We start from the raw sequence: 26,970 nt of genomic DNA, 5'->3' as shown, positions 1-26,970 counted from the left end.
ATATTTATCAAGTGTCTACTACATACAGAGTAGTATAGTACTTCCATTATCCACCTGGCTGAATTCCTTTGATGTCTCCATCATGGCCCTAGGGACCTTATCAATGGGAAACCTCATTATATTGCAAGATCAAATCAGGCTTGGTGCTCACTCCTCATCAGTGCCCGCCCATTCCTCTGAATGAAGTGACAACCAATGAACTCTAAAACTAGAGGTATTTAAAGAGGGAGCCCAGGTCAGCCATCTCATCATTTCCCATCTGACTTCTCCATTATATCCGTGTGTGTGTGTGGGGGGGGCATGAGGTGGGGAGTGGGGAGAGGTCCCCTCTCCAACTCTTCTCAGCATCCTCTTGTGTGTTATCTTTCCCTATTATATTGCAAGCTCCTTGAGGTCAGGAACTGTTTTTTCTTTTTCATATGTATATAATCCCTGGAACATAGTAGGTATTTAATAAAAGTTTGAGTAGCCAGGTGGCACAGTGGATAGAGCACTGGACTCAAATCTCGCTTCATGTACTTACTAGCTGTGTGACCCTGGGCAAGTCACTTAATCCCATTTGCCTCAGTTTCCTTATCTATAAAATGAGCTGGAGAAGGAAATGGCAAACCACTTTGATATTTTTTTGTTTTGTTTTGTTTCTTTGTTTTTTGTGGGGCAATGGGGGTTAAGTGACTTGCCCAGGGTCACACAGCTAGTAAGTGTCAAGTGTCTGAGGCGGGATTTGAACCCAGGTACTTCTGAATCCAGGGCCGGTGCTTTATCCACTGTGCCTCCTAGCTGCCCCCCACTCTGATATTTTTTGTTTTGTTTTGTTTTGTTTTTGTTTTTTGTTTTTTCAGAGGAACGAGGGTTAAGTGACTTGTCCAGGGTCACACAGCTAATAAATGTCAATTGTCTGAGGTGGGATTTGAACTCAGGTTCTCCTGAATCCAGGGCCAGTGCTCTATCCACTGCGCCATTTAGCTGCCCCACCCCCCCGATATTTTTGCCAAGCAAACCCCTAAGAGGCACGACTGAAATGACTGAACAACAACAATGAAATAAATGTCTGTTGCTAGGCACTAAAGACTGAAAGTTTAGTCAAGATGTGTTTTCCACCCTCATGAAATTTACACTGTAGAAGATTAAATATTTTGGAGTTTATAACTGTCCTTCCCATATGTCCCCATTGCTGATTATATGCGTTTTGTTTTGAGAAGCCAGATGTTGAAATGTTCTACACTAAAGATCCACTTTTTATTTTTATTTTTATAGGTTATCCTCTACCTGGAATACAGTATAATAGAACATTTTGTCTGACACCATAATATCAAGAGACCCAATCACTTGCATGATGATGAGTCATTCAGCATACCAAAGCATTTGTACAAAGGGACTGTTTCTCCAAGGAAGGCAACAAAAACATTCTATGTTCAAGGGCACATTTTAAAGAAAACAAAAAAAGTCTGTACTTGTATCCATTCAAATAGACACTCAGTAATGATTTCTTTTTTCACACCACAGCCTTTATTTTGTTTTTTTTTTGCAAGCACAATTTATTGGTTTATCTGTTTAGAAATGAAATAAATCGGGGCAGCTAGGTGGTGCAGTGGATAGAGCACTAGCCCTGGATTCAGGAGGACTTGAGTTCAAATCCAGCCTCAGACACTTGACACTTACTAGCTGTGTGACCCTGGGCAAGTCACTTAACCCCAATTGCCTTACTGAAAAAATAAAAATTAAGAAAAAAAAAGAAATGAAATAAATCAAGTTTAACTCAGCATTTTAGTTCTTTGACAGCATCCATTTCAATTTATTCCACATTTATTGAGTACCCACTATATGTCAGGCATTGTGCACTGTAAGCATTAAAAATGCTTATTGTAAAGAATTTTATGTTAGCAAAATACTATAAATAGGTATCTAATTAATAGCCAATCAAATTTCTTTGCATGTAACAAACTGTGCCAACAAAAATTATGATTGCCCACTGATGCAGCCTTATACTTGTGAAATACACAGATTAATCTGCAATCATTATTTGACATTTATTAGCTATGTAACCTTTGGCAAAGTCACCTTTCTGGACTTTGGTTTCCTCATCTATAAAATAAAGAGACTGGATTAGATGACCTCTGTGGGAATTTATTTTGATTTAAGGACCCTGCCTTTGGGCTGAGATTAAAAAATCCTTGGGCCCTCAGGGTTCTTCTCTGTGTAAGAGGGGCTGGTGCCTCTCCCCCTCTGCTTCAGCCCAGCAGAGAAGCCCATGTAACATCAGCTGGGCAGACAGCTGGGGAAAACCCCAGTTCCCTCTGCCCTGAGGGGAGCTGCCCCAGAGATCCCAGGCTTGTCCTGCCAGGCCCTAGCACAGCCCATGTGGAGGTCCCAGGCACGCAGCAAGGGGCACGGGCCCCTTGAGCCCTGGGTGTTGTACGCTCGGCAGACTAGAGTCCCCACCCAGTGCATCCCTAGCACAGCCAGAGGATTAGGTTGGTGTCTGTGGGGCGCAGGGAGCCCGAGGTTTGAGGGGAGAGAAGGAAGATTATATACCGGGGTAGTTAGACAAGGAGGGGGAGATGGAGAAAAAGTTAAGAGCAAGGAGGCTGGAGGATGCTGGAGGACTAAGAGAATGCTGAGAGGTCAGTGAGAAAGGGACTCTAGAGGTGCTGAGGTGGGGCAGACTGACAGAGCAAGTAGAGAAGACAAAGTGAAGGGGGCTTGGAGTTAGAAGAGAGGAGTAGAGCAGTGAAAGTGCAGGGGAGCTGGCGTGAAGGAGAAAAAAAGCGAAAGTTGGAGAGAACCAAGAGGTGGCGACAACCCTTATTATATTAAAAGCAGACAGGTTGTATAATTTGCATTTCTTAATCCTTATCTCTTACATTTATTTTTGTAAATAAATTCTGCTTTGGTTATTTAATTAAGAGGCTTCTTAATTTTTTGCTTATCAATGTGGGAGCAAGCAGTGTGGAGAAATTTTTAAAAGGCCCTAACAGACTGGCTAAGGAAATTGGTAGCAGTCAGATAGCCAGCCAGTCAAACATCCACAGATTAGGCCCCCAGATAGATTAGGGCCAAGTCAGTTAAAATATCTTTACATTTAGGGGGGGTAGCTAGGTGGCGAAGTGGATAGAGCACTGGCCCTGGAGTCAGGAGGACCTGAGTTCAAATCCGTCCTCAGACACTTGACATTTACTAGCTGTGTGATCCTGGGCAAGTCACTTAATCCTCATTGCCCCGAAAAAAAACAAAAACAAAAACAAAAACAAAAACAAAAACAAAAACACCTTTACATTTGAATGGCAACCACGAAGGGATTTATGGCCCAATTATAATTTTTCTAAAGTTATAATTTTTCATATAATTATAAATTTTCATATAAGTACAGTTACATAATTTTTCAGATTAGATATAGTTAATTTTTTTTTTACACCTCTAAGGTCTCTTCTGGGGCAGCTAGGTAGTGAGGTGGATAGATCATTGGACCTGGAGTCATGAAGATTCACCTTTCTCAGTTCAAATTTGGCCTCTGACACTTACTAGCTGTGTGACCCTGGGCAAGTCATTTGCCTCAGTTCCTCATGTGTAAAATGAGGACACACTGGAGAAGAAAAGGGCAAACCTCTCCAGTACTTTGCTAAGAAAACCCCATAGATGAGGTGCTGACCCCATGGGGTTAGCAAAGAGTTGGGCATTACTGAGTGAGTAAACAACATCTCTTCCAGCCAGTGGTGTGCTGCTAAGTGTTTAGCAAGTGGCTCTCCAGGGAAGGAAAAACACTTCTGAATTTAATCTTAATTATTAACAATTTCTCCATCATTTTCTTAAGTCTAGACAATCAATAAAAAAATAACTCAAATCCTGATTTGTAGCTTGCTGATTTCCAAGGTATAAAGGCTCACATTGAAAATTTAACAATAGGTTCTTCAGAGCTAGTATGGATAAATTGACTCTAGCACCTCTGCTTCTAGCTCTAAATCTATGTTCCTATGATCATTATTTGATATGAGACATATACAAGCACTGTGTACATAAAACAAAGTCATAATAATAAAAAAGTAATATCTACAGTTATGATCTTAAGTGGGCTTTTTGTTGTTTAGTTGTTTTAGTCACATCTGACTCATCATGACCCTATTTGGGGTATTCTTGGCAAAGATACTGGGGCAGTTTGCCATTTCCTTCTCCAGTTCATTTTACAGATGAGTAATGGAAGCAAACAAGGTGAAGTGACTTGCCCAGGGTCACAAAGCTAGTAAATGTCTGAGGTCAGATTTGAACTCAGGAACATGAGTCTTCCTGACTCCAGGCCTGGCACCAGCTGCCCTTATATGAACTTACTGATACCATAAAAGTGTGCCTAAATAAAAATATAAGCTTTGGCATAACTTGACCCCACAAAGACTAGCTTTTTTTAGGAAAAAAGATAGTTTAGAGACCACATGGTCATCAATCCTTATGAAACTGCTCTGAGAAATCTGAGAGGAACCCAATAAACACGAAGAAGTGAATTAGTAATGTAACGATTGGAATGACGCCACCTGCTGGAGACTTACTGTAGAAGAGTTCCACCCATGAAGCGAAGGTCTTTGAGGTCAAGACCAGGAGTCTTTTCTTTGGCGTCAGGAAGTGACACGGGCTAGTGGGAGGAGGAAGGAAGAGACTAGCGCTCTGTCTGGCTCTCTTTCCTTTGGACTCTGGTGGAGAGCAGAGCTAGAAATGTGCTCTCCCTTTAATAGATAGAGGAATCTAGGCCTTTCTTCTCTCTTTACCAAATTCTTATTCTCCTTAATAAATGCTTAAAAGTCTAACTCTTGCTAAAGCTTATAATTTATTGGCGACCACTCATTAGATATTTTAGACAGACTAGCTAGAATTTTAGCCCTTAACAGTAATAAGGGTTTATATAATTTGAACTCTCTAGTAATGGTGGAGAACAATGACATGAGTGTCAATGATTAGGAATAAGTCGATTGTTGATGGTAGTCTGTCACACATACCTATTTTTCCCTCCCTTCTCTTTACTCTTTCTTTACTTTTTCTGATCCTCTCTTTTTCATCCAACGTCTATGTCTTAGGCTTGCCACTAGTGTCTGTGGCCTTTGCTTGAGCTATTTGGTGGCTAAGTGAAGCCTGACCCTGGCTCTTGAAGTTGGGTCACACGGGGGTTTGGAGGAGGAGGAAGGAGAAGTTATACAAGGCAATGTAAGACAAAATAGATAAAGCTTATAAAAAATGGGCAGCTACCTAAAAGAGAATGAGTATATAGCAAGAGAGATCAGCTCTCAATTCATTCTTCTTCCCACTTAGCATATGCTTTGTATTAATTTATTCATGTACATAGCTGTGGTGCATTCCTTCACAAAGAATAGAGATTCCCTGGAAGCAGGGGCTGTCAGGATTCTGCATCTTAAGTCCCCGGTTAGCACAGCTGCTTTCATATATAACCACTTTAGGCTTGCTGAATTGAACTAAAGCCTCCATCCAGTTTAAGGGAAAATCCACTATATGAAAGTACAAACCACAGCATTTGTAGAAATCTCAAATTTGGGGGAGGTACTTCCTTACCTCAAGACCACAGCTGCCCCTTTGCAAGTGCCACTCATTGTTCTTATTTCCTGATGTGGAACAATTCCCAGTCATCTTCCATGTAACAGCTCTTGGAGAAATCATGTTCTACCTAAGTGTTTTCTTTTCCTGGCTAAACAACCCTATTTCCTTCAACCCTCAATCAACCACGTCTTATATGGCAGGAACTCAAAGCCTTGCAGCTAAAAATTCTAAACTTTGGTTCTTAGAATAAAACAGAACACACACGTATATGCATATGCATATACATACATATATACACATGTATATGTGAAATAGATACATACTATACATATTTATGTATATAAAGAGAAGAGGGAGAAAGGAAGAGGAAGAAGGAGAGAGTGCTTTTCCAGAGGAAACTTCAGAAAGTAAAGATAAGCAATTACCTACTTGAATTTTATGCAGTTATCAGCATGAAATGTATATTTGGACACATGTATGGCTTACTTTAATTATGAATAATGAAATTCTGTATTCATGTCCTTTCCAATATACTAGCAGCTCATTAGAATGCTGGAGAAACCACAAAATAGGATTTCATTTGTTCATCTGCATCCTGAAACTACCTTAGGAGTTAGATAAGAAAATTTAAAACCAAGGTGCCATCATGGCTCAAAAACTTCCTTTTTCAGTAGAAATTTACAGAGGACTAGAGGACATAGGTGGCTTAGTGGACAGACATCTGGGCCTGGAGTCAGGAAGACCTGAGATCAAATCTGGCCTCATACATTTACTAGCTATATGACTGACCTTGGGCAAGTCACTAAACCTCTGTTTGCCTTAATCCACTGGAGAAGGAAATGGCAAACCACTCCAGTATCTTTGCCAAGAAAGCCCCACAGACAGTATGGTCCACAGGGTCATGAAGAGTCAGACATGACTGAATAACAACCAGAGAACTAGATCAATGCTGTCAAAGTTAAATAGAAACAGGGCAGCCATTTATCCACATATAAGGATCCCTGTGAACTATATATTGACTTAATTTTCACATGTAATGTTATCTATGTTTTATTGTATTTTCATTTATTTTGTTAAATATTTCCCAATTATTTTTAATCTGGTTCAGCCTCCACTCAGGAGTGTTCTGGGAGGTTAGGTATGTGGTGTTTGACATCCTGGATTTAGATAACTGATATTTCACTATTTGTTCTGGTATCAGAAAAAGCTGGATTTCCAAATGTGCCTGTGGATCATGAAGTGGCTTCTATAACTCAAGTTGACTAACTGCACAAAGGAATATAAAACCATTTGATAGCAATTATCATTCCATACTTTTCCAAACACATGCACAAAAAACAAGTATAAGCCAAGTTAAAATAGACTAATTCCCAAAGGCCCTCACATACCTTGGTTTCTGTGGGATTCATTCTGAGATTACTGGTTGAAGCAGGAAAGGAAGTAGGTGCCTGGAAAGAAAGAGAATAATATGACTGATGTTTTTTAAATTAAAACTCACATTTTCCCTCATTGCTTTCACAATCATATCCTATCTTTTCTTTCTAATTAGCTCATAGGATTTGGAGCATCTGTGCCCACATGAAGTCAGCAATTTAAAAAAATTCAAATATTTTATTTTTTCCCAATTATATATAAACATTTTAAACATTTTTTAAAAATGAGTTCCAAATGCTTTTCCTCCATTTCACCCCTCCCATCTCATTAAGAAGGCAAGACGTTTGATATAGGTTAGACATGTGTAGTCATATGTAACATATTTCTAAAATAGTCATGTGAAAGAAAACAGACAAAAAACCCAAGAAAAATAAGGTTGTTTTTTTTTTTTTTTAAAGTATACTTCAATTTGCATTCTGATTTAACCAGTTCTTTTGCTGGAGATGGATAGCATTTTCTTTATCATGAGTCCTTTGGAATTGTTTTGCATCACTGTATTGCTGAGAATAGCTAAGTAATTCACAGTTGATCATTGTACAGTATTGCTGTTACTGTATATGCTGTTCTCCTGGTTCTGCTTGCTTCACTTTGCATCAATTCATGTAAGTCTATCCAGGTTTTTTCTAAAAGCATCCTGCTCATCATTTCTTATAGCACAACAGTATTCCATCACAATCACATACACAACTTAATTCAACCATTCCCCAAATGATGGACATCCCTTCAGTTTCTGATTTTTCGCCAAGACAAAAAGAGCTCATATAAATAATTTTATACATATATGTCCTTTTTCTTTTCTTTTTCTTTTTCAAATCTAGTTTATGCCAAACTGCTTTTCAATTTTCCCAGTAGTTTTTGTCAAATGTCAAATGTCAAATGTTTTATCCCAAAAGCTTATATAGGCAAGCCCAAAAGCTTATATCTTTGCATTTATCAAACATTAGATTACTATGGTCATTTATTACTGTGTATTGTGCACCTAATTTATTCCACTGACCCACCACTCTAAGCCAGTACCACATTGTTTTCATGATTACCACTTTATGATACAATTTGAGATCTGGTACAGCTAGGCCACACCTTCCTTCACATTTTTTTCATTGATTACTTTTAACATTCATGAACTTTTGTTCTTCCAAATGAATTTTGTTATTTTTTTTTCTAGTCCTATAAAATATTTTTGGTTGTTTGGTATGGCACTGAATACATAAATTAATCTAGGTATAACTGTCATTTTTGTTACATTGGCTGATAGATCTCTTGAGCTCGGGAGTTCTGAACTGTAGTAGGCTATGCCAACCAGCGTCGTGCTAAGTTTGGCATTAATACATTGAGCTGGCAGGATTGGGACAGGGGGATCAGGTTGCTCATGGAGGATCCAACTGGCCCAGGCCAGAAAAGGAGCAGGTCAAGCTAATAATAGTCATGAAAATAATGATAGCTAAAACTTATATAGTGATTACTATGTGCCAGGACTGTGTTAAGTGCTTTACAATTATTATCTTATTGGATCCTCACAACAATCTTGGGAGGCAGGTGTTATTATGATTTCCATTTTACAAATGAAGAAACCGAGACTGAGGTTAAATGACTTGTCCAGGGTCATACACAACTATGAAGTGTGTGAGGTTGGATTTTAATTCAGATCTTCCTGATTCCAGGCCCAGAGCTACCTAGCTGCCTTAAGCTCTAGTGCCAATCAGTAATGGGATGAGCTCTATATATTTCCAGCCTAGACAATTTGGGGAAGCTCAGTTTAAAAAAAAACAACCTTACAAAGTACTTTTCTTACGACTCTTGCAAGGTCAGGAGCACAAGTCCTGTTATCTGCATTTTACAGATGAGTAAATTGAGACTCAAAGAAATTTAGTGATTTGTTCATGGTTGTAGAGAAAACAAATATAGGAGCCCATTCAAACCCAGGTTTTCTGACTCCAAGTTCCAGTTCCTTCTAGTCTTTTAGGGAACAGGAGTGGCCCTAAAAATCACCAGTGGATACCTGCATACATCTACCTGTCACCTTATGGGAAGACCAGAAATTGAGAGAGATTAACTGAAATACCTGTCTCTCCAGCCCCCTCACTAGAGGTCACTCAGGTGGTGCCTACATACCTCATATACATTTTGTATGTACTTACAGAGTACATGTGAGTAGCATAGTAGGAACTTAATAAATGTTTGTTGATTGACTAATTATTGTTATTACAGATACAAGCAAAGGATGTTCCTCTCCCAACCCTTAAAAATGAAAGGGACATTTCTAGGGATTAAAAGAAACAGACCCTACAAATTTATCCACTTAAAACAATGGGAAAATGCAGCCAGCCCCATTATTTATTCTAACAACAATAATAAAACAGAGTATCAATAATAAAAATAGCTGCCTATTATTTCATCCTCATTCAGGTAGCAGGCTCACCAAAGTCTCTTTTCAATCCCCTCATCTTTCTAAACCATTATGTAAATTGATTTCTGGTACTGGTTGTCCTTAAATTCTAAGCTGCCAGGAAATGGGAACTCTCATTGTTAGAGAAGGTCTAAAAGGTATCCTTTGATATTTATTTGCTTGGCCACTGGCCATTTGCAAAGCTCTGTCATTGGCCAAAGTGAAATAATTCCCCACCCCCATCTCTTCAAGGGGCATCACAGTCGGAGAGCAGCCTTTTACATCTTGTAGCCTAAGCAGAATTATTAAACAGGTAGAGAATTTCAGAACTGAAAGGCTTCTACAAGATTATGTACTCCATCACAATCACATTAGAGATAAAACTGAGTCCTTGATTGGTTAAGTAACCTGTCCAAGCATCCACAGCAGGCTTCATGGGAGAGATAATAATAGAACTTAAGTCTCCTGGCTCCTATCCAGGGCACTACACTCTACTTCTCATGCAGAGAGAGCTCAATGACACAGTAGACAGAGCATCAGACCTTGGGGTTAGGGTTCAAGTCTGGCCTCAGACATTTACTAGCTATATGACCCTGGGCAAGTCACTAGGTTCATCAACAATAATAATAGCTAGCATTTATATAGCATTTTAAGAATCACAAAGCTCTTTTACAAAAATTGTCTCATTGAATCCATAACAACCTTATGAGATAGGTGTAATTGTTATCCCCATTCTACAGTTGAGGAGACTGAGGCAAACACAGGTTTAATGACTTGTCCAGGAGCACACAGTCAGCAAGTGTGGAAAATGAGATTTGAGGTCACATTTTCTTGACTCCATGCCAAGTGCTCTATCCACTGTACCACCAGAAGACTTGCCCTGCTGCACATGATTATAGGATTTGTAACAGAGGCAGGATTTGAACATAGGTCTTCTCAGCTCTGGACAGCCCTCTATCCACTGGCTATATACTGCCTCTCATGATAAGATATGAACCACACTAGCAAAGGAGAAGAAGGGAAGGGAAAGGGGAAGAAGGAAGACCTGAATCAGTGGAGTCACTTATATTTAGGTGTCACTTCAATGTGTCAAGGATGTTCTGTCATCTCCATGGCTTTCCTCATGCTGTCTCTTATGCCTGGAATGCTTTGAAATTCTAGTCATCCTTCAAACTTAAATGTGGTCACCTCCTCCAGGAAGTCTTCCCTGATTCATCACTCCCACAAGTTATAAATGTTTTTTCTGTCCTCCTACCTCACCTAACCCTTTGTATTTGTCATATGCTCTTATTACATTGTGCATTCATTACTATAGAGCTATTTTGTATATTCTGCCTAGAATTGCAGATTTAAGTATCACATTCCATCCTGTTAGACTGCAAAGTGCCAAGCGGGCAGGAAAGAGGTCTAATTTCTCTCTCAGAATCTTGTTTCTCTCCCAGGATCTAGCACAATGCTTTGTACTCTGTAAATGCTCAATGAATGATTATTAATGAATTTAGATTAACCTCGCATAACCTAATGCAGTGACTTTTCAAAAGCAGGGATTTCTGAGTTCTTATTCTTGAATGCCTGTATAGAGGCACAGGATCACAGGGTTTAGGGAGATCCTCAGAGAACATGTAGTCCAACCCCTATATTTCACAGATAAACAAACTCATGAGACTCAGGAACTTGCCCAAGTTCAAACAGGTGAAACTTTGGGCACATGCTTTTAGCCTTCTTGGCCCTCAGTTTCCTTATCTATAAAATGAAAGCATTGGACAAAATGACTTTTAATGACCCTTTTCAGCTCTAAGTTTGGGATCCCTACTTCCTACAACATGGTCCAAGCACCCACAGCTACTCCCCAAAAGTCATTTTGTCTCCTAACTATATGATTCTCACCTTATAAATAGGAAGAAAGAGCTTATGGAAAAGATCAAAAAACCCTTACCCTTCCATGTTAAAATACATATTTAAAATAATGGATAGTTTACCTGTTCTTCATGCCTAACGCTTTCATGATTTAATTCTGAGGACTTAAAATGAGGGAAGATTGTATATTCTTATTTTTCTACAAATGGAGAATAGTATTAATATTATTAACAACTCACATTTATATAGCTCAAGGTTAAAAAAACATCTTTCTTTACAAACCTCTGAGGAATGTAAGGTTAAGTATTATGAACCCCCATTTTACTGATCATGAAATAGCATCTCTAAGAAGTGAAGTGACTTGCTGGTAAATTTTAGAGTCTCGTCCTAGGCCTGGTTTCCTAACTCCAAATCTAATGCTCTTTCCACTGAATCAGACTGCATCCTTATTCAAAAACAGAAAGCTCAACTTTGCTACAAAAGCAGCTCTCTTCCCATCATCTTCTCTTCCAGTCCTCTCTCCCTCCTCAAAACCCTCCTCACAAGCCAACCATCTTAATTACCTCCCAAACGTGAACCTCCCAAACTCTCTCAACACTTTGTTGGCATTGTTGTAAACAATTTTGAGGCTAGAAACTTATCCTGGTGTTTAACCACTCCACCCTAGAGTCTTTCCAAGGATCTCAGAAAAACTTCCTACACGAGTGTTCAACTTGATCCTTGTGACACACAATATCTTGTTGCTGAAATTCTTTGGGGATTGACAGGAAAACAACAACAAACATCTCTGTGCTTCTTTTCCCTTCAGATCTGTAAGAAATTTAAGCTTTCCCAAACATTTCTGGACCACTTATTTGATTTAATGGCCTTCATAATATATATGAATATATATATATATATTTTTTTTAGTGAGGCAATTGGGGTTAAGTGACTTGCCCAGGGTCACACAGCTAGTAAGTGTTAAGTGTCTGAGGCCGGCTTTGAACTCAGGTACTCCTGAATCCAGGGCTGGGGGCGCCATCTAGCTGCCCCCATAATATATTAAAGTCATAGAATGTCAGAGCTGGCTGGAACCACTGAGATCACATTGTCCAATCCCCTTATTTCAGAGATGAGAAAAAAGATCGCGCCCAAAATGTTTGGTAACTTGCCCAATGGTCACCCAATTAATCAGCTGGCAGAATCACAACTGCATTATCCTGATTTGCTGGACAGCATTCCTCCCACCATGCCACATTACTTGCCCCTTAAAATTCTAAGACAAGAAAATAGTTTTTCTTCCCAGAGAAAAGTGCAATGTTAATGGGGACTGGATCATTCAAGAAATGCCACAATCATCACTCTCGATTCCCCCAAACAATGGTGTCATTATCAGTCTGAAAGAAGTCAGCTTTTTAAAAGGATGATCTATTTGCTTTTCTATTGATATTAACTATATTGAGTATGCTCACTGGTGAATGTTAAATGGGGGTATAGATCATGCCTTGACATGATTAAAATAAATTCTACCTCTACTCCTACAGTATATAAACTGTCGCTGTGTGTATATATATACACACACACACATATATACATATATATACATATACACACACACAGAGTATATAGGCAGAGATCCAATTATATTTAACTATGGATTACCCTTAGCATCCAGCAAGCGCTTTGCACATAGCACTGGATAAATGTTTGCAGAATGAATGATATCATGCAACCAGTATCTATTTGAAATGGTCTTTTAAACATGTTTGAAAATATGTTTGAAATAGATTCTGATGGCAAATTAAAGTGTTATGGGGCAGTTGCTGTCAATGGTCTACTTGAAAATATGGAACATTTTTATATTGATATCACTTATCACCTCTCTTTACAATAAATGAGGAGATTCCTTAACCTCTTATAATCTCAATTTAATAGGAATTACAATAAAATAAAAAATCCAGATATATGGGATAAATGCATGATTTAAAGCCTTTGTAGGATATTTTCTTAGCACACAATGTCACCCTAATGTCACCAGTTTGGTCTAGGTCCCAATCACCTCCCACCTAGATTATTCCAGCAGTGTTCTAGCTGTTTTCCCCAACTGATCTCTCCTTCCTCTAACCTAGCTTATACAGAGCATATTATGTCAGACATAGCTTTAATACTATCATTTCTCTTTGATCATATTTATATATTTTATAGAGGTATAGTAGGTGGCAGACCTAGATTCAAATTCTACCTCAGATGCTACTGAGCTGTGTAACCCTGGGTAAATTACTGAACCTCTCTGGCTATCAGTTTCTTCAATCTTCAGCTCTAAATCTATAATCCTACAAATCAAATTTCTCCACTTTGTCTTTTAAAGCTCTCCAAAATCTGGCCCCAGCTTTACCTTCCAAATACTCTCTAATGCAAATTCTTATTCCAGTTCCTTTGAAGGCTTTCTTTTGCTGTTTCCAACCATCACCCGTACTACTTCCAATTTATCCTAGAGATCATCTCACCCCACCTCACCACAACTCAAACATTTATTAAGTGCCTACTACTGTGCGTGGATGGCACTTGCTCTGATCTCTGCTTTCTCTTAATTCATAGCCATACTTATAGAAATAACTCACATACTTGAAATTAGTTGTTCTCTAATTTTTTTTCAAGTGCATTATTTTGCTTTCCAACTAAATTGGTTCTGCTGAAGGCAAAATAGAAGGAATGGGTTAACCAGGATTAGGGTTCAATATTGGCCTTACTTATGAAAGTATGTGTGGAACTTTACTGCTTCTGGGATAAGTTTATTGGTGCAGTCAGGGTTATCTGTTGGTAATCTTTGCTGTAGGAATCCTACACTTTTCTCACTCCAAAAGCCTAAATTACCTGGTTAGAAGAGACCTTTTCAAGAGAGTTATTGGGGCTGGACAGAGCTCTGAAAAGGTTGGGCAGAAACATATGGGAACAAGTAGGACTCAGGGGGACCAGCAGCAGTTACAAAGGTTATTATCTCAAAAGAAAATTCATTTTGATTCTGTGAGCTAGTTATCTTCCTTATTTCCCTCTCATAATTTCCTTAAGAGTTCCTCTGCCCTGTGACTCAGAGGTAAATTGATGCTCCACCCCTGCACTCCCAGCCTTTTCTTCAGGACAACTCATGCTTCTCACTCCTACCTAGATCCTGAAAGTCTTCCAACATCCTACCACTTCCATCATCTATTTATATATCTATTTATATGTCTGGCTGTTACTTATTTTAAAAATAATTTAAAAAAAATTAATTGGCCAACAATATTATTGTAGAAATACAAAATGTTCTAAAAGAAGCTGTACCCTTATTTGTCCATTTTATAAGCCTTTTTGAAGGTAATTCCAAATCCAATGTGACTGCCTCACATAGAAGATTAAAGATCTATAGTTAGAGGGACTTCAGAAATCAACTCCTTCATTTTAGAGATGAAGAAAGAGAAACCCTGGAAAGTGACTTATTCAAGGTAAAAGCATCATTGACTAGATTTGAACCTGGGTCCTCTGACTCCAGAGATGGAGCTTTTGCCCACTTGGCCACACTATCTCTCTATTTTTAATGGATTCTCTGTAGCATTTGATACAGATTTATCTTTTTTTTGTTTGTTTTTGCAGGACAATGAGGGTTAAGTGACTTTCCCAGGGTCACACAGCTAGTAAGTGTCAAGTGTCTGAGGCCAGATTTGAACTCAGGTCCCCCTGAATTCAGGGCTGGTGCTTTATCCACTGCACCATCTAGGTCCCCCCATACAGATTTATCTTGGAAAGCTCCCATCTGTTGAGGTCTATGATGCTTCCTTCATTACCCTCCTCTGACTGCCATTCTCCTTTTACTCTGCTTCTCCAAAGTTTGATCCTTAAAGGCCTCCTATTCTCCTCTATATACAAAGTCTTCTTCCTCAGAAAGCTAACCCAACTTCATGACTTGTTGTTGTTGTTGTTGTTGTTCTTCAGTTGTGTCTGACTCTTCATGATCCCCATATGTGGTTTTCTTGGCAAAGATACTGGAATGGTTTGCCATTTCCTTCTCCAGCTCATTTTACAGAAGAGGAAACAAAGACAAACAGGGTTAAATGACTTGCTCAGGGTCACACAGCTTGTAAGTGTCTGAGCCTGAATTTGAACTCACAGAAAGGAGTCTTTCTGACTCCAGGTCTTATGCTCTTACCACTGTAACACTTAGCTATTCATAACTTTACTTGTCCATTTTCATGGAATAAGGCCAAGTTATTATCTCCATCCCTAGCCCTAGTTTGATTTATTTCCATTAAAAGATTGACTCTTAACTATGCCCTCCTGCTGTCAACAATCTAATCCAAGTCCTTATCACCTTGGATTATAATTGCCCCCTAACTACTCCCTCTCCAATCCTTCCTATATACTGTCACTAGATTAGTCTACTCAGTCTCACCTCACCTCACCCCTCTGCTCTAGGTGGATGTCCCCCACTGTCTTGGTGTATCGTGTTCATTCCAACCTCTGGGTTTTTGCTTTGGTTGCTCCTTTTCATAATCTCTTCTATGGTAATCTCACCTACTCAAAACCAACAAACTTCTGCTTAAGACACAAGGAAGGCATATAATTAATTGCTTCATGAATATCTGTCTTAACTTCCCAATAAGTCTAATATCTCATAGTGCTTAGCAACAGAGATACCTTTTTTTTTTTTTTTGGTAAATTGTTAATCTCATCTTTTTTACCCTTTTAAAATCACAATTAGTTTCATTTTTTTTGAGAGATAGGAACATTTAAAAACCTCAGTATCCATATATTTATAAACTCAAAAGAAAAGGCTAAATCACAGCCAAGCTAAAGTCTTGACCACCCCCTACTTACCAATTTTTAAATACTTTTTTTTGGGGGGGGGAGTGGGGCAATGAGGGTTAAGTGACTTGCCCAGGGTCACACAGCTAGAAGTATCAAGTATCTCAGGCTAGATTTGAACTCAGGTCCTCCTGAATCCGGGGCCAGTGCTCTATCCACTGCACCACCTAGCTGCCCCTACTTACCAATTTTTTAAAAAGGCATTTCCTTTTTCTTGGTTAATGAAAAAAAGAACACTTTGTAGAAACATTATCTTTTTTTTTTTTTAGTGAGGCAATTGGGGTTAAGTGACTTGCCCAGGGTCACACAGCCAGTAAGTGTCAAGTGTCTGAGGCCGGATTTGAACTCAGGTACTCCTGACTCCAGGGCCGGTGCTCAATCCTCTTTGCCACCTAGTTGCCCCAACATTATCTTTTAATAAACATTTTTAAATGTTTGAGTTCCAAATTCTATTCCTCCCTCTGTCTTTCTCTCCCCTCCCCTCCCTTCTTCCTAAGGCATTAAACAATCAGATATGTTATACAAAAACATTATCTTTTGATATTTAGTTGAAATATTTCTAGGACTGTTATTTAAATTTGTTTGTTTCATGGCATACTACTTAAATATATTCACATTAATCAAAGGAAAGCAACATATAGAATTTTAAAACATCAAAGGACTGTCACCATATGTCTAGAAGATAAAAAAGAAAATACGATAGGTCAAAAATCATATTTAGAATGCTGATGAAAAATAAGAGACAAAATCAGGTGCTAGGTGATCCAGTGGATAGGCCTGGAGTCTAGAAGACTCCTATTCCTGAGTTCAAATATGGCCTCAGGCACTTATTAGCTATTTAATCTTGGGCAAGTCACTTAACCCTTCTTGCCTCAGTTTCCTCATCTGTAAAATGAGCCAGAGAAGGAAATGGCAAACTACTTCACTACCCCCAAATAGGGTCACAAAGCGTTGGACATGACTAGAAACAACTGAGAACAGAAAGATGATTTAAGAAAACTAGCTGACATCATGTATTTACTTTACAATTAGAAAAATACTAGAGTGGGAAAATTTTCCCCACAAGTTACTAGTGACTAGTAACACAAGAATAGGAACAGATGAGGAATTATTTATTGATCTTTTGCTTTTACATCATCTCATTTCAAATATCTCTCCCCTCCCTATCCAGAAAGCCATCCTTTCTCATCAACATGAAAAGAGGAAAAAAGAAAAAAAGCAGTTCAGCCAAACTAACCAACTCATCAGCCACTAAATCTGACAGCATATTCAATATCCCTTACCCATAGTTCCCCGTCTTTTCAAAGATTTGAAGTAGGTATATGTTCTTTAGAGTAAAGCTTCTTAAACTGTGGGTCAGTGTTGCATAACTGAATGTGAGGGTCATGAAAAAATTTGGCCACAGTAAAAGGTTATATATACCTATTTTATATACCTAGATACTCAGGGTCATGCAAAAAATTTTCAGGTGAAAAGGGATTGTGAGTAGAAAAAGTTTAAGAAGCTCTGATTTAGAGTAAAAGAGAAGTGTCTCTAAGGGTATGAATAAAGTTATTTGGCAGCAATGGCAGCAGTAGCAGCAGCAGCAGCTCCACTCCTAGCAGTGTCCCTGCATATGGATTTAAAATTTCCTCTCCATAGCAATGTGCAAAGGAAACATTTACTTCATCTGCCTGTGTCATCAATCTGTCATCTATAATTGCCTTTCCTGGAAGCTTCTAATTCTTAAAAATAATGGTTATTTCTTTTCTTTCTTTCTTTCTTTTTTTTAAGTTAGGCAATTGGGGTTAAGTGACTTGCCCAAGGTCACACAGTTAGTAAGTGTTAAGTGTCTGAGGCTGGATTTGAACTCAGGTCCTCCTGACTCCAGGGCTGGTGCTCTATCCACTGTGCCACCTAGATGCCACGGTTATTTCTTAAAGAAGTGCTCAACACAGTCATGTAATAAATTTCTGCAGACAAAGGGCAAGGGAATGTAATTTGGAGGAATGATTAAAAAAACAAATTTTGTCACTGCAAATCATGGTGGGACAAAGCTATTTTCTCTCCAAAATGATAGTTCAAATCTAATCTGCACACAAACATAGAGGAAAACGGATCCTTTGAACCGAAAAATCATACGGCATCATATTATTAGTGGAAATAAAAACAACAGCAGATATGATAGAAGAAACTGTTTCACAGATTAGATAGATTTAAAAGTTCTATTTTTTTAAATTAGAAAGGACTGTTTCATTTTGAGTAAAACCACACAGATATTGGCCCTCTTTCAAACTCTGATGCTTTCTAGTAAAAAGGGGCAAAAACACAAGAAGAATCCAGGGACATTTTGTGGGTCGATTAAAGTTTCTGAAGAGTCTACTTTCTGGGTTGATTTATTAGGGTATAAATGGGCAGGTGTTATTTGACACGAAGCCCATGTGAAAGATATCAGGTCCAGAGCCGTGTGGTACAATGGAAAGAAAAATGGATTTGGAGTAAAAGGATAAAAGTTTAGATCTCATGTCCACATGCCCTATGTGATACTGGATAAGCTACAAAAATGTCCTCATCTGTAAATATGAGAGGACTGGGCTAGATGAATCCTAAGATTTCTTTTCAGCTCTAAATTTGTGATCCTAAGATGTTTTTAAGAGGACATAGGAAAAAAAGCAACTTATTTAATATATAGGAAGGTTAAAATGAGCTGTGGGGAGTGGGAGAGGACCAGGCCAGTGATTACATTGGTATAAAGAACACTAGGTGAGGAAACTTCTCCCCACAGATAGGCTGCAGTTTCTAGTGTTAGAAATTAGCTTGGGGAACCAAGAGGTTAAACAACTTGCTCTATAGTGCACAGTCAGTCCATCATCTAGCATTTAATAAGCACCTACCTATGTTCCAGGCACTGACCAAAGCATTAGGGATACAAAGAAAGGCAAAATACAGTTCCTGCCCTCAAGGAACTGACCAGGTAATAGGGGAGACAACACGGAAAACAACTACATACAAACAAGGTATGCATAGGACAAATTGTAGGTAGTCACAGAGGGAAGGCACTCAGATTAAGGAAGACTGGGAGAGTCTTCTTACAGAAGGCGGGACTTTAGCTGAGACTGAAGGATGCCTGAAGTGGGATCCTGGTCTTCCTGGGTCTAACCCATTTTCCAGCTATTGTGCTATGACAACTCTCAAAATGAGCTTTACCAAATAGAAAATCAAATAAGGTAAGTTCAGTCTGGTGTACGTGAGTAAAAAATTGAGATTCCTCTGTTATTCAATTAAAAAAAAAAAGAAAAGAAAATTAAGGATAAAGAAATGCTGTTGAAATGTATTAATTAACTACACAAACAGGGGCATATTCTTATACCCAAACAGTATAAGATACATTCAAGTGTTTCTAGGAAAGTTTTTGTTTTATTTTTTTAGTAAACTAGAAAGATAAAGAGTTTTGTGTTCCTTAAAGGGATAGTAATAAAATAAATGATGTTCATTATTTATAAACAGTGGCTTTGGTTTCTATGAAATACACAAAGAGCATGCTTGCTCAACTTTTCAGATGAAATGTTCTTTTTTAAAATAGTTTTCAGTCATGTCTGACTCTCCAGCTCATTTTGCAGATCAGGAAACTGAGGCAAACAGGATTAAGTGAGTTGCCCAGGGTCACAGAGCTAGTAAGTGTCTGAGGCCAGATATGAACTCAAAAAGACGACTCTTCCTGCCTCCAAGTCCAACACTGCACCACTTGGCTGCCCTTGTGAAATATGCTGTTTGTTGTTCAGTTGTTTCAGTCGCGTCCAACTCTCGGTGACCCCATTTGGGGTTTTCTTGGCAAAGAAACTGGAGTGGTTTGCCATGTCCTTCTCCAGCTCATTTTATTTGCTCCATAAGCGTTAATTCTAACAATAATTAGTCTGGTTTAAAAAAATATTAGTGGGGGCAGCTAGGTGGTGCAGTGGATAGAGCACCGGCCCTGGATTCAGGAGGACCTGAGTTCAAATCCGGCCTCAGACACTTAATACTTACTAGCTGTGTGACCCTGGGCAAGTCACTTAACCCCAACTGCCTCACCAAAAAAGAAAAAAAAATTAGTTTGTCCATTTGTATGCATTTACTTGTGTGATTAAGCTTTCCTCAAAACCATAAAGGCATTTCCTTCTCTGCAAATGTGTTCCTTTTTTTTTTTTTTTAAGGCAATGGGGGTTAAGTGACTTGCCCACAATCACACCGCTAGTAATTATCAAGTGTCTGAGTCCGAATTTGAACTCAGGTCCTCCTGAATCCAGGGCCAGTGCTTTATCCACTACGCCACCTAGCTGCCCCCCAAATGTGTTCTAATAGTTATACTCATGAGGTTTCATTATCTCTAGCGCCTAACTTGGCACACATAGTAGATACTTAATAAGTATTGGGCACATAGTAGGCATTTAATAATTACTTGACTGATTAGAACTAAGTCTTAGATTGATAACATTGTTCACAATACACCACAGGTATAGTCAATGTGTACTCATACAATTCAATCTAAAATAACATGTGCTTCCTACCTTCCGTCTATGGTGGCAGTAGAGAGCAGACAATGTTTTGCCCTGCAATGTGTAGACTCGGAAATAAATATTAAAATATTGCCTAGTAACTGATTCAGCCACAACTGATGCGTGATCTACATCCAAGTCAGAGAGAAGTGAAAAGGGCTTGACACACCCTGTGTGTGTTAGATTCATAAACTCTGACCCTGGATCATACCAAATACTGGGAAAAGCAGGGTAGGGCCTGGAGTCAGACCAAACAATTGATTCTTAGAACTTCCAGGATTTAAATTCTGCAGGGTTTTTAAAAAATTTCTTTCACTTAGCAAAACTCTTTCATTTTCTCTTTCAAATATTTGTTTTGTAGGGTAAGGGAATCACCAATGCGGTCCAGAGGTCTTATTTATTCACTGGGCCTCTTCCTGAGAGTGCAAATATTTTCAGGAATTCCTTTTAAACTTGCTTCATTAACAGATCTTCAATAACTCCCATCTCTGCCTCCCAGGACGGAGCAATGAGCATGCAAAGAATGCAGAGGTGACAATTAGGGCAGCCTGTCCTCCCTGGCCCTCTGCCAAACACATTGGGAGGAAGAGAGGTGGGCAGAAGAAATAGCAAACGAGTCTTCTTTAAGAGACAGGCATTAAAACAAAGCAAACCCGGTGAATGAAAAGAGACAGACAGAGTGGAGACGGAAGTCAGGAGAATGGTGTAACTATGGACCATTACTCACCCACTCCAGGAATCACCCTTCTCATCTCAATCAGCAAAATGGTCGTACTTTGAGCTTTAGGGCTCCTTTCATCTCAAAAATGCTGCTAAAGAAGAGTCGACCTAAGAATGCATCTAATGATTACATCTGTCTTCACATGCCCAGGGCAGCTAGGTGGCGCAATGGTGGGCCAGGTATCAGGAAGATTCATCTTCCTCAATTTAAATCTGGCCTCACACTTGTACTAGCTGTGTGACCCTAGGTGAGTCACTTCACCCTGTTTGCCTCAGTTTCCTCATCTGTAAAATGAGCTGGAGAAGGAAATGGCAAACCACTCTGGTGTCTTTGTTAAGAAAACCCCAAATGGGGTGAACAAAGACACTGACATGACTGAAATGAACAACAATAACAACACTCCTGCCAACTATCTTTACAGAAGGCCCCCAAATCACCCATAATAACTCAGCCACAATTTCTGCCACTTCCATAGGTCAACATCTTGTGAAAAGCGAGTATAAAGCAAAATTCTTTTGTGAAAAGATTTGTTTGAAAATAGGTTGTTTAATAAAGCACCAGCCCTGGATTCAGGAGTACCTGAGTTCAAATGTGTCCTCAGACACTTGACACTTAATAGCTGTGTGACCCTGGGCAAGTCACTTAACCCTCATTGCCATGTAAAAAAATAGGTTGTTTGTTGAAATCTCTTTTCTGAGAAAATATATTTTTTTGCACTAAACACTAAATAGCAGAAGAGGCCTTTGTAAGACACACCCAATTCCTGCAATGATAAGGAATTCCAAACCATACTGACTTGCCCCACCTGCAGGCTTTCAGCTGGGGTTACCACTTAAGCCCTCATTCAGTGCTTTGGTCTAAAGGGGTCAGAGCAATATTAGACATATGATACTCTTTCCTGTTCTAAAATAAAAGTGACAGTTCAGAGACGATATTCTCAAAATGCCTTGGACAGGAAATGAAGAAGCTGGGATGATGGGTGTCAATCATATGATTGCTGAAGTGGGAATTACCATATAAGGCAATGAAAGACTTGTAAGGTAATCATAAAATTAGAACTTAAATGAGAAGACCTGTCTCATACATTTACGAGGAATGAATGGTACAATCTGATTTTCAGATGACTAAAAGGAAAAATGCTCAGTGAAATGGATTTCACTCTGAAAACATGCAGAGCCTAGTGATTTGGGTTCAATTCCCAGCTGTATAGTTTTGAGCAAATGAATAACTTGGGCAGCTGGGTGGCACAGTGGAAAGAACACCGGTTTGGAAACTCGGGAAGACCTAAGTTCAAATCTGGCCTCAGACACTAGCTGTATGACCCTGGGCAAATTACTTAACTTCTGTCTACCTCAGTTTCTTCATCAACCTCCTAGAGATTAAGTTGAGGTTAAAATGAGATAATAATTTGGAAAGTTCTTTGCAAATCTTAAAAGCACTATATCAGCTAGTCTTAACCTTTCTGACCCTGTTTTTTTATCTTATAAAAGGAAAAATCTTACTTGCACCATAGCTCAAAGTGTTATTATTGTAAGGCTCAAATGAGAATAGATGACGAATCACAGATTAAAAATTGGAAGTTACCTTAGAGGTAAAAAGTGCTTTGAAACCATAGAGTATGATTTGTTATCTATATGACTATCATGCATATGGGTTATAATCAGTTGATGTGGAGACTTCCACCACCAGGGCCAGATCACATAATTACTTAATAAATTATACTTCTGATTTCCTCACTGGGGTCAGGAAGATCTGAATTCAAATTTGGCCTCAGATGCTCACTAGCTGTGGGACCCTAGGCAAGTCACTTAACTCCCATTTGCCTTAATTTACTTATCTGTAAAATGGGGACACATTGGAGAAGAAATGGCAAATCACTCCTGTATCTTTACCAAGAAAGCCCCATATGGGATCATAAAGAGCCTGGAATGACAGAACAACCCTCTGTGCACCATGGTGCCAACTAGCATCCTATTGTTCCTAGTTCTAGCTGTAGTTCATAACCCAGTGCCTGGTTCATAGCAGGCATTTGATAAATGCTTATTGGCTGACTGATTTCTGAGCCATTGGTACTTTCCTAAGACAATTGACTTCCCCATCATCACATACATCTTTTTTTTGTTTGTTTTTTGTTTTTTTTTGCGGGGCAATGGGGGCTAAGTAACTTGCCCAGGGTCACACAACTAGTAAGTGTTAAGTGTCTGAGGCCGGATTTGAACTCAGGTCCTCCTGAATCCAGCTCTGGTGCTCTATCCACTGTGCCACCTAGCTGCCCCTGATCACATCCATCTTTCCTGGTTCCTGGCTCCAAATCCAGAATTCTGTTTCCTATGCTACACGTGTTCTGGCATTGAACATATATATGTTCACTCCCTCTCATACATACACACAGATGTGTGTGTATAAATACATTTATATATATATATATATATATATATATATATATATATATATATATATATATATATATATATATATATATGCATTTATCTATTACTGCTAACATAGATATGATTAGTATTATTAGTTGGGGGAAAAACTCACCAAAAACATTAGTGACAAATCAAATATTCTCTCTGCAACTTCACCAACACTGTGATAGATAAAGGCAGCTAGAAGCAGATAGCTGGCCTTGGAATCAGGTAGATGTGTGCTCAAATTCTGCCTTAGACACTTACTTTGTGACCCTGGGCAAGTCATTTGACCTGTCTCAGTTTTCTCATTTGTAAAAAGGTATAATAATAACCCCTACTTCACTGAGCTACTGGAAGGATCAAATGAGATAAGATATGTAAAGCTTGTGGAGGTCATTGTGTCCCACCTCCAAATTTTACACATGAAAAATGGAGGCACAGAGAGGTAAGTAACTGGCATAGGGTCACACAGGTATTAAGACTCTAAGGAAGGGGGCAGCTAGGTGGCACAGTAGATAAAGCACTGGCCCTGCATTCGGGAGGACCTGAGTTCAAATCCAGCCTTAGACACTTGACACTTAACTAGCTGTGTGATCCTGGGCAAGTCACTCAACCCTCATTGCCCTGCCCCCCCCCCAAAAAAAAAGACTCTAAGGAAGCACTTGAACTCAGGTCTTCCCATCTTTCACACCATCTTTTTCAATACCTTACAATTACTGACCATGATCTCTAATCCCTCCATGGAGTTCTTTTCCAGGTCATCACATCTACACTGGCTACCCTCTCCTTCCTTCCCTATTTTTAATTAATTTAACTCTATTCTATCTTCTACTCTTGATTGCCTTACCCCTTGTCCTACTGCCAATTATGCTTTGCTAATCCCCAGCTCCCAACATCTGCCTCCTTTACTCTTATTCATGTGCTGAACAGAGCTGAGTCCTCTACAAATTTATGTTACATAATTTCAACTGTGCTCTGACTGCAGCAAAGCAACCCCCTTTACTTCTCTAATCAGGTCACTAGCTCACTCACCACCAGGGCTATTTCAAACTGTCTCATCCCTTCTCAAGTCTCCCATGGTACCTCTCTCCCAACTCTCTCACCTGGGGGGCATCATCTCATATTTTACTGGAAAATTTAGGGCCATTCAATGAGAAGCTGCCTCTTCTCTCCTCTTCCTCATCTCACATCACTAAGGCATCTTCTCCTAGTATCTCCCATAGTATTGCTTTATCTCTATCTCACATGAAGAGGTGCTCTTCGTCAAAGCATAACCCTCTATGTCCTTGATCCCATACTATATAATCCCTGTTGCTATTGTTCAGTAGTTTCAGTCCTGTCTGACTCTTTGTGACCCCGAATGTGTCTTCTTGGCAGTGATTTGTCATTTCCTTCTCCAGTTCTTTTTTTGGGGGGTGGGGAGGTGGGGCAATGAGGGTTAAGTGACTTGCCCAGGGTCACACAGCTACTAAGTGTCAAGTGTCTGAGGTCACATTTGAACTCAGGCCCTTCTGAATCCAAGGTCGATGCTTTATCCACTGCACCACCTAGCTGCCCCCTAAATCATTAATAGCAGGTTTGTTTGTTTTTTTGGTGAGGCAATGAGGGTTAAGTGGCTTGCCTAGGGTCACAAAGCTAGTAAGTGTCAAGTGTCTGAGGCCAGATTTGAACTCAGGTCCTCCTGAATCCAGGGCCAGTGCTCTATCCACTGTGCCACCTAGCTGCCACTCAGCTCATTTTACAGATGAGGAAACTGAGGCAAAGAGGGTTAAGTGACTTGCCCAGGATCGCATAGCTAAGAAATATCTGAGGTCACATTTGAACTCATGAAGAGGAGTCTTCCTGACTTATGTTTCCACTGCTCCACCTAGCTGTCTGGAGAGTCTTTTAGGGAACTAGCTAAAGTGACATGGGGAGCCATACCAGGGGTCTAGTACTTTGCTGTAGCTAAACTGTTGCTAACAGAGAAGTTAATCCAGAGCTAAAAGGCAACCTGTGGCCTCATACTGCATTGTGAAATAGGCATAATCTGAAGTGGAGAAAAAAAAATTGCATTGTAGAGCCAAGGCAAGAGTCAGCCAGCTGGGGACAAGGCACATCAAAGGAGTCGTCCAAGACATCTGAAAACTTAAAGACATATTTTGTATCTGGCCTTCTAAGCTTAGGGCTAACACTCTGCACTTATTCTCCTTGATTAGGTAGACCCCTCTTGGGGAGCTGCTGGCTCACCTTGTTTTTTTTTTTTTTTGGTGAGGCAATTGGGGTTAAGTGACTTGCCTAGGGTCACACAGCTGGTAAGTGTTAAGTGTTTGAGGTCGGATTTGAACTCAGGTCCTCCTGACTCCAGCTCTGGTGCTCTATCCACTGCGCCACCTAGCTGCCCCCTCACCTCCTCTTTCACAGAGGTGGCTATGGTAGTAGTAGTAGTGTTCTCCTTTCCTTCCAAAGAGGACCAGTAATATCATGGGGTGATGTTTTGACTCATTCCTGAACTGGATTTAAGTGAGGCAGAGTTGAACAAAGTCCTCAGTCTCACTCTCTCTTCTAGAGTCATCCAAGTCCAGTGGCGGGACAAAAGTCAATATGACTAGTGATGGTCCGGGATGAGGTGGGTGACCTTGGCTTCTTCCATGTCTGTGCAAGCTCTAAGCCCTCCACGGAGCCTGCTTTCATGGCCATTGGAACAAATTGTGTTCATCTACCCATTCCTCAGAGAGACTTCACATGCTTGGTGTAGACATGCGCCTAACTCACCAATGGGTTTGAGTTCTGTTGGTTACACTCAGTTTGGTTTAGCCCATCTGCCAAGATGGGTTTGCTGGTGTGCGGCTGCTGCACATGCTACAGCTTCCTGGAGCCACAGGCGAGAGAGTTGGGTGAAGGTGGACACCAAAGGTGGATGAGCAGCCCTGAAAAGGGCTCAGCAAGCCCTCACAGCAGAGGTGCTAATCCTCCCTGAGCACCTCATACCCCTGGTTATGGTAGAACCATTGAAAATGTAGTCACAGCCCAAGGTGAAATGCAAAACATACTCCTTGATCCTCTCTTTTAGGAGTTATCATCTAAGGTGAGCGGGAGAATCAGGCTACATGTTCTGTACTCCTAGCTAAGTTCAAAAGATAGAGAGCTGTAAGGGGCATTATTGTAGACAGCAAGTAGCACAACATAAATTCAAACTGAAATCTTGTGACTCCCAAACCAGTGTCCTTTCCATCACACCATTCTTCACTCCCTTTAAAATGACCATAAAAGGAGGAGCACACTTCTAGAGCCTGACGAACAGGCCATTCC

At 39.7% G+C, this 26,970-nt stretch overlaps 1 protein-coding gene across 4 annotated transcripts in view; it reads right to left on the bottom strand.

Annotated features, from left to right (window-relative positions):
• Nucleotides 1–26,970, bottom strand: part of CAST (calpastatin) — a 139,399-nt gene that overhangs the window by 57,175 nt on the left and 55,254 nt on the right. For all 4 annotated transcript variants that reach the window (XM_043988186.1, XM_043988177.1, XM_043988170.1 and 1 more), the window contains one exon: nucleotides 6,924–6,983. In XM_043988186.1, coding sequence (XP_043844121.1) covers nucleotides 6,924–6,983 — 60 coding nt within the window. The remainder of the gene's footprint in view (nucleotides 1–6,923; nucleotides 6,984–26,970) is intronic.

This window comes from Dromiciops gliroides, chromosome 1 (genome assembly GCF_019393635.1).
Source record: "Dromiciops gliroides isolate mDroGli1 chromosome 1, mDroGli1.pri, whole genome shotgun sequence".
NCBI lineage: Eukaryota > Metazoa > Chordata > Mammalia > Microbiotheria > Microbiotheriidae > Dromiciops > Dromiciops gliroides.
Note: the sequence above shows the minus strand (reverse complement) of the source record. Positions and strands in the feature narration are given on the sequence as shown.